Source organism: Physella acuta, unplaced genomic scaffold, assembly GCF_028476545.2.
Source record: "Physella acuta isolate Inbredline_101_S28 unplaced genomic scaffold, ASM2847654v3 ptg000592l, whole genome shotgun sequence".
NCBI classification, from domain to species: Eukaryota; Metazoa; Mollusca; class Gastropoda; family Physidae; genus Physella; species Physella acuta.
Genome location: NW_026732111.1, coordinates 822,495 through 831,365, shown reverse-complemented (window position 1 = coordinate 831,365; position 8,871 = coordinate 822,495). Strand labels below are relative to the sequence as shown.

The 8,871-nt window shown below is 32.7% G+C and overlaps 1 protein-coding gene across 1 annotated transcript; it reads right to left on the bottom strand.

The window, feature by feature from the left end:
* Positions 1 to 5,788: 5,788 nt before the first annotated feature.
* LOC131947427 (uncharacterized) lies at positions 5,789 to 6,592 on the bottom strand. Its single transcript, XM_059308641.1, has 3 exons — positions 6,442 to 6,592; positions 6,133 to 6,237; positions 5,789 to 5,899 (listed from the first exon to the last, which is right to left on the bottom strand). Exons 1-3 carry the CDS (start codon positions 6,577 to 6,579, stop codon positions 5,789 to 5,791), a joined length of 354 nt encoding a protein of 117 aa, XP_059164624.1. The 5' UTR covers positions 6,580 to 6,592.
* Positions 6,593 to 8,871: the final 2,279 nt, after the last annotated feature.

Below are 8,871 nucleotides of genomic sequence, written 5' to 3'. Positions count from 1 at the left end.
TATGCCACTAGGCCTAGAGTCATGATATAGATTAGTTATAGTGATACAAATTGTACTGAGTACTAATTATTACTTCTATTCATGCATTCCCAGACATTTCAGCTACATTTAAAAATTCAAATCCTTAAAACGATGCTTATGCAACGCCAACATTTTACAGAAATATTAATAAAATATTTAATACCACTCTTAAATTTCTTAATTTGCGTGTTGTCAGTTGAAATTATTAATTTTTGCATGATCATAATTAGATTAATCATCAATAATTAGAACAATTACCGATAATTAGAACAATCATCGATAATTAACACAATCGTCGAAATTTAGTTTTTTCTTTATAATTTAATTACATTAAAAAAAATAATGTACGGTGAACGCGGGGAAACTATAACAATGATAACATTAACTTTAAATTAAATAAGGTTTAAGATACACGCATTTATTTAATTTTCTCTAATTTAAAAATTATAATTAAGGCCTATCTTGTTTTTAAGTTATAAATTTTATCACCAAGTAATAGCTGTAATGAATTATTATGTAATTTGTTTTTTAATATGTATTTTTTGCCCATGTAGCATTGTTTACTTAATTACATATTGCTTTTTACAAGCTTTTATTTAACTCACTTCCTCTGTCTGTCGTCAGTCTGTCTAGATCGAAACGCCGGAGTAAAAATTCGGATACTTCTACTTGACCGATACGGTTCACACTTGGCACGTGGGTCAAGACATGAAGACAATGCAGTCTGAAATTAAATTTGACTTAATTGGATGCCAAATTAATTTTTTATGAATTAATTAAAATTTGGAACGAATTAGTAGGCATGTCTTTCCAACCACACCACACGCGTCATCACGTTCAATAGCTGCGCCATCACGTTCAATGGCTGCGCCATCACGTTCAGTAGGCGCGCAATGGTTTTTAGTCATGTAATTCTATTGTAAATAAAACATGTAAAGTACTGAAAAGAATTCATAAAAAACGTTTTAATAACAAGCTTTTATGTAATAATGCACTAAAAAGTAGAAAATAAATTGTAGACTACTATTTAAATAACTATAAAGAAAAGGGTGGGTGTCTTCCTTAACATTAGTAAAGGTATAAAATAGATACTAAAGTGACCCAAGCTTTTCTTTATAGTTATTTTTACAACAAATATTGTGTTATGAGTTTCATAACATTTTATTTGTATGTAACGATGGATTGTGGCAAATCGTTTTAGCTCAGTTTCGACACACTTGGAAAGCAACAATCATGTTGTCGACCATTCGAATAGAATATCTGAAATATCTAGCTTAACTTTATTTTGGTTTGAAAATTAATTAGCTACTCGTAATTTAGTTTAGCGAATTAATAGAAAGGGAGATAACAAAAGAGGCGTGGCAACCGATTCCATCGATTGAGGACAACTATAAGTAATGTGCCCCTCATTCTTTGAAATAATTATTTAGAGTATTTAAAGTGCCATATACTAGTTACTGCCCCTGTTATATTTGAAAATCCACTCCAAACACCCACCCCTTTATAAGTAATTTTTTAGGTGATTTGATATAACATTAACATGTGTGTGTTTATGTTAATGTTGACATTGTAAAGTGTTTGAAGTACCCACTAGAACTCTCTCGATTAGAGATGACGTAGTCGACTCTAGCCCGAAATCCAAACCCGACACTTTCAGGTTATCACATGACATACCATACGACCACACCGTTCCAATGTTAAAGAATGAAAAGGGTAACGGTCGACTTCAGACTAGGTGTGATTTACTTTAATTTGTGCTTTCACACGCGATGTTATCAATGGATCTTTATGTAATAGCTGGGGTCTATAATACCAGAAGTTATGAGGTGAGAGGGTATTCAAAACCATTATGTTCTTCTCTAACCATCCAGTAGTTATTCCTTAAGTTTAAACATAGAACAGGACGACATTAACGTAGATATATGATTCGACAGGATGACAGTAGTAAACTTCAATAGTTTTTAAACTATAAAAATACGTAGGACAACATGAACGAACGATACTGAGACTTGACTACACTACGACTTCACCCCAACACATCTTCAAGCGTTCATTATATTTTTCGCACCAATATTCGTTCGCATTAACACGCCTGATCAAACACACGTCATAACACTTTACTTGAGGCTAAAAGTGAAAAGTTTTATTCAGTAGCTAAATTTAAAATCAATTCCCTTTTCATCTTAATTATGTTTCTGCTATGTTATTAATTAAAAATGGAAATATCTGTCAATATATCTACTATAAATCGAAGTTATAAATAGACCTCAATTACCGCTTTTAGTTAGTTTTGTCAGCGAATGCGAAAAAAAAATGTAAGAGATGTTTGTGTTATTGTCTGTTTAAAAACATCGCTATTTTTACTGCCACTTGATTGGATATTGAATCTCCTTCCATCACGGACTAAATTTAACCTGAAATGTGTGTATTGGCATATACAAATATTCAAAATTAATCACATATTGATTATACAATAAGAAGATTAAAGTTGGACTACAAAATTAGTAACAAAACTATACATATAACACAATTTTAAGATACATAGTTGTATTTAGATAGTTATATGTGTTGTGTAAATTTTACTGATACATAATACTCAAAAGAAAATAGGGTTTTTAATATAGAAAAAGTGTAGTCTATTGTTTGTAATAGAACAAATGTAATGATCACAATAACAGTTACATCCAGGGTAATAAAAACTTCTTTTTTTCTTCACAAAATCATATTTTGGAGTAAAGTTTTTAATACATGAGATAAATATTGATTTTGCCTACTAAGCGTATTCACGAAGTCGTTTTTTTAATAATTCATTTGATTTGTCTCAAAGTTCTAGATCTTAATTACATCTTCAACAAGAAAAATACGTTTTTGTTTAACACATACAATGCAGATATACAAGTTAAACTAAACGATTTTGACCATACACCAATCGCTCAAATACCAGGAAGATAATGATGGCATCGAATTAGCTGGAACTGTGTAATGATGGTTAGACAAATAACATAAATCATTTAAGTTTTTTTATACATGTAGTCAACACACATAATAAGTTGTAATAGTGTGTTTAACATGGTGGTTACATATTTTATTGTTTTGATATTTTACCATCCACCATGGTTTGTGTTGTACTTCTATAAACTAACGATGGTAAAAGTACTGGCGCCGGATAAGGTTGCGCCTCGATCTGCGTAACACACTTCAAAGTAAAGTTCTTGTCCTTTTTTCATGTCAACAACCACTGACCCAGCAGCGCTAGTGTCGGCACTTGTCACTTCTATAGGCGTACACCACAAGTCTCCAGCCACCACACGAACTATAATCCGTTTATCTTTACATTCATGTAGAGTCACACAGACAAGATATAGTCCATCATGTGGTGATACAAATTTTCCTGTTGTTTGATTAAAATGTTGACCGTTATATTCACGTACTTCCCAGAATTTTGAAATAATTGATCCATCACTGACAGGTGTGTTATCAGCAAGCTGTACATGACAAGCATAGCTGTTACATACACGTGACTCTGTTGATTAGAAAACATATGTATTATTTATATGTTCAATTTCACAAGTGGTGTCATCCATTTATGACGTCCACAAAAATTATGAATTTTAACACAAATGTTTATTAAAGATGCTGTAGACCGAACATTTTATTGTCATTTGTGTCTGTCTAGCTATTAACGAATAAATGGGTTGGGTAAATTCATTTAATCAACGTGACGTCATTACATTACTCTTACTCAACTTTACACTACACATGTTTCTATAACAAACCTCCCCCCCTTTAGTCCTAGACCCGCTGACCGTGAGCCCTACACACCTGACCAAGCGAGCATATTATACACGTGCTGTTATTTAAATATCTAACTGTAAGGTGATAATTTGTAGTTTTTTTACTTAAAGAAAAAATCAGTAGATCTACATCGTCTTAGGTTTTGACTTAGTCACAGGATCATTCACAACCTACATCTAATTGTTTCAAAAGTTAAGCTTTAATAAGTTGAAATTTTTAAAAATAAAATTGAAATACCGTGAAATATTTTAGATAATTGTTGTGGTCACTGCCCCCTCCCAATCCCAAAAATAAAAAAAATATCCGCATATTTTCCTAGGCTGGCGGTATACAATTACATTTTGGCTACATTTATCCACCCGTTGTGCTGGGGACATTCAACACGAGAACTGCCGATTTAATGTATAACCGACATTTTATGTGCATTTTAAAAAAAGTATTTTGTTGTTAAATTCAACATGTGGACGTTGATAATGACCCGACCCCTCCCCATATCAAGTCCACAAGCATTTACAAAAGTATATTTTATTCGGACCCCCCCCCCCCCCCGCCTTCCACGTGTGGACGCCATAAAAGGATGATCTCCATGCTTTGATTATTTGATCCATAATATTTGTATTGTCGTAGGGTAATAATTCAATTAATACCTCACAAATGGTACGACAAAGGTTATATGCGTTATGTTGTAATAATTCAGTCCCTATAGTTTAATTATATAAGGATAATTTATCGTATCAAGAATCTCTAGAACTAAATTTATTATGTTGTACTTTTGAAACTCAAATAAAACGATTGACCAAATTAGCACCATCAACCTATTCTATAGCTCATTTCATGTTACAATAAATTAATTTAATACTAAGATGTTACAAATATAATTATTTTTGTCTTTCAGTTATTATTTTATTTTAGATTTAATCCCTGGCTCGTATGGGACTCTGTCTTTATGTTAGAAACATAAAAGGATGGTGTGACGGTAATTGCAATTAGTTAGTTTTAAACTACAGCTCTGTAATTGTCTTACCGTACTAAGGTAGACCACTGTAGGTCGACCCCCGACATACCAGGTGGTGTAATGTACCAGGTGAGGAAACAAACACCTGACAGAAACCCACGGGTCTAGAGACTGGCACTATGGGTGAGTGAAATGTTCCATTCTTTATCACGTTATGGTCTGTCTGGCTAACGAACATCACGTTATAGTCTGGCTGGCTAACGAACATCACGTTATGGTCTGTATGGCTAACGAACATCACGTTATGGTCTATTTGTCTAACGAACATCACGTTATGGTCTGGCTAACGAACATCACGTTATGGTCTGTCTGGCTAACGAACATCACGTTATGGTCTGTCTGGCTAACGAACATCACGTTATGGTCTGGCTAACGAACATCACGTTATGGTCTGTCTGGCTAACGAACATTAAGTTATGGTCTCTCTGGCTAACGAACATCACGTTATGGTCAGTCTGGCTAACGAACATTAAGTTATGGTCTTTCTGGCTAACGAACATCACGTTATGGTCTGTCTGGCTAACGAACATCACGTTATGGTCTGTCTGGCTAACGAACATCACGTTATGGTCTGTCTTGCTAACGAACATCACGTTATGGTCTGTCTGGCTAACGAACATCACGTTATGGTCTGTCTGGCTAACGAACATCACGTTATGGTCTGTGTGGCTAACGAACATCACGTTATGGTCTGTCTGGCTAACGTACATTCACGTTGTAGTCTGTCTGGTTAACGAACATCACGTTATGGTCTGGCTGGATCACTAACTTAGTTTAACAAATGGTTATGTCCGTGTAATGAGAGTGAAATATTTAGATAAAATGTGAGCGATTGAGGGTGGAATATTGAACAAAGGTAATAAAAGAAATAAAACATTTACCGATTTGATATCATTTATATGATAGCTTTTACTATTGTTATATTTAAGCGAGAAAATCAAATAGGTAGAATTGTCGTTAAATCACTACTGTTATATAAATATGATTCAAACCATTTTTTAAACCAAACTTACCGATGAGATGAAAATCGTTGGACAACTTGGAAATACTATTTTCAAGTTCACCCAGCTAAATTATAATTAAATAGATAAATGAAAGCATCACAATATATTTACATAAGCTATAATGTAGGACTGGTACACTAAATTTAATAAATAATGTCAACTTGTAAGATTAGAAAATGATTTAGTTTTTTTTTCTCTGTAAATACTAAATAGTCTAATAACAGACTTGTCTTGAGTAATGTAGGATTTATCAATCTTGTAAATAATTTTTGTTTTATAAAAGCATTACAAACTCACCTTATTTATTCTTTCTTCCCTAGTTTCCAAGTTCTGGTTAAAGATTTGAATCAGTTTGTCAATGGGCATCAATCTTTGTTGTAGGAGTTTGTACATAACGCTGTGCTAAAGACCGACGATCATAATTGAAAATATATACATTTTACTATTTGTATTGCATATTAAAAATTAATCACAGTTAACATTACAATGCATTGAATTACTATAGGTGAAGTTAATCAAATGCCTATCAATTAAGAATTTTGAATAAATTAACTGGAAAGTAAGAATAGAACTGTGTACAAAATAGTTAGCAATTTTTAAGTTTACCTTTGATTTAAACTTTTCAAATTGCGTTGAAGTTTTGACCACGATTTTATTATTTTCATCTTGTATAGAAACAATCAAATCAGAGAGGCTTTTAATTTCTTGTGTCATACTGTCTGTTTTATCTGTATAAGCTTGCATCTCTTTATTTATTTTGTGTGTTTTTTTCATATTCTTTCATATCTAGGGACAGTTTCTCTAGTGTTTTGTTTGACTTGGTTTCTTTTTCTTTTAAACTTTCAATTTCTTTGTTCAGCTCCTTTTCTTTGTTATCTTGTTCACTCATTTGTTTTCTGAGGTTTTTAAAAATCTGCTTTTATTTTTTAGTCAGTTGTTCAATATTTACCCCCATGTCACTCTGTTCTGTTACAAAGTTGTATTTCCATTGTTTTATTTCTGATATGTCATCTGTAGACTTATGTTGTGTGTCCTGTAGTGAAGATAGTGTTGTTTCAATATAGGCGAGTCTACGCTCTAGGTCAGGATGTTCTTCAACTGGGAATAGTCACATTTATATGTATGTAATTTAAAATGTCCTAAATCTTGAAAATCAGGGTGTTAAAAACGAATTTACACCAAAGTATCAAACGTAACTTGGTTTACAAAATACAATACATGTACATATTTTAAAATTATATCCAGTATATGATGTATTTAACGTGTTATACCAAAGCTTACTATAATATACCAGCTGTATGTTTGACTTGTGTGATGAGTTGTCTTGGTGATTCTACTTTTAGAAATGTTGCTGTTGTCTGTGTGTCAGGCTGTGGTAAAGATGGCGTTGGTTTGTTGACTTCCATGTTGTCCTCGTCTGTTGGAATCAGATTTAGTATTTTATTTTAGTTACAGTTGAAGTGAACAAACATTTTATAGTACATGCAATACGTTCTACTAGTTTAGCTCTAACGCAAAACATGTAATACTCGGATGAAATAAAAACAACTATGAATGTGATCTAAATTTAAACAAACACCATTAGTTCCAAAATGTCCGAAACATATAGATATATATAGTGTACATTTATTTTAAATTTAACTTTTACATGACTGTTTATCGAATATATAATCAGTAGTATTAAAAAAAACGTTTAACGTTCTATTAACCCTTAAGGCTCTTCAGCCTTGTTTTAGGGCGAATAAGGTTACACGAAACGATTGTAAATTCTTCATTTTTTTCAATGTAAGGATTTACAAGATTGACTAATGTGATGTCGAATTTATAAAACTATAAACATAGAAAGTGTTATGATATTCGGCCGACAGTGAAATTATATCCCTTTAACATAGTATTTGCAATAACTGTAAACTAAACTGTAAAACAATTTTGTTGCATTCTTCTCAGTAGAAACACTTCATTACTGAACACACATGACACATGACAGTAGGCTTTGAGATTTTAAATTATAAAATCTATTAAAGTATTGACCTAAAATATGTGACGTCACATCCAACAAGGCCGTGGCTACTGTGTCCAGTTCATGTGATAGCTCGATGTAGCTGACAGATGATTGGTCAGCTTTTTCTTCTAGCCACGCCTTATTTTTTGAAACAACCTGGTGATCACAAACGTAAACATTATTTCAATTCGCCAGGTTTTGTATGGTTGTTTCATGAGAAAATGTCAAACTTAAAACACTTTCTACCGTCTAAATGGTATATTACTAATTAGGCCTATATAATGTTTAAATCTCTAAATAGTATATTTAAAAACAATATATTATTTAATGAAGATACTAGGGTAAATTAATTTTACTTTTCAACATCTGTTTTGTGTAATTAAAAAAAAATGTTGTCTCAACATAGCACCCATTAATATAGTATAAAATTAGTAGTAGCCTTAAAATGTTTTCATCTTACATTTTTCATACGTACAATCACAGGTCCCAGAACTTGAATCTTTTCTTCCAAATAAAGTATCTGTTCTGTAACAGCCCTAACCTGAATTCGTGTAGGCATCTGGTTTAATAATAGAATCTTCACTTATCACATTTTTTTGCTAGTCGCATAAGTCAATGTGATACATCATAGATGACAGAGACATTTGGTTTACTAACAAGGGTTAAAGAGGATATTTTTAATCTCTTATGCTTATGACAGATGTGTTGAAATAATTTATGTTTCATGAATCATAACTGCATTTTTTTAAAAAAAGGAGTAGAATGACGTTTATCCGTGGACGTTACGATCGTTGATGCAGAGATAGGTGTAAACATTTGCAGACGTATGTTAGCGTCTGTGAAAATATACATTGCCACCCCCCCTCCTCCCCACTACAGCACGACTGCTACAACACAGCAAAAAAATATCAAGGTGTGATACCAAGGTGTGATACCAAGGTGTGATACCAAGGTGTGATACCAAGGTGTGATACCAAGGTGTGATACGAAGGTGTGATACCAAGGTGTGATACAAAGGTGTGATACTAAGGTGT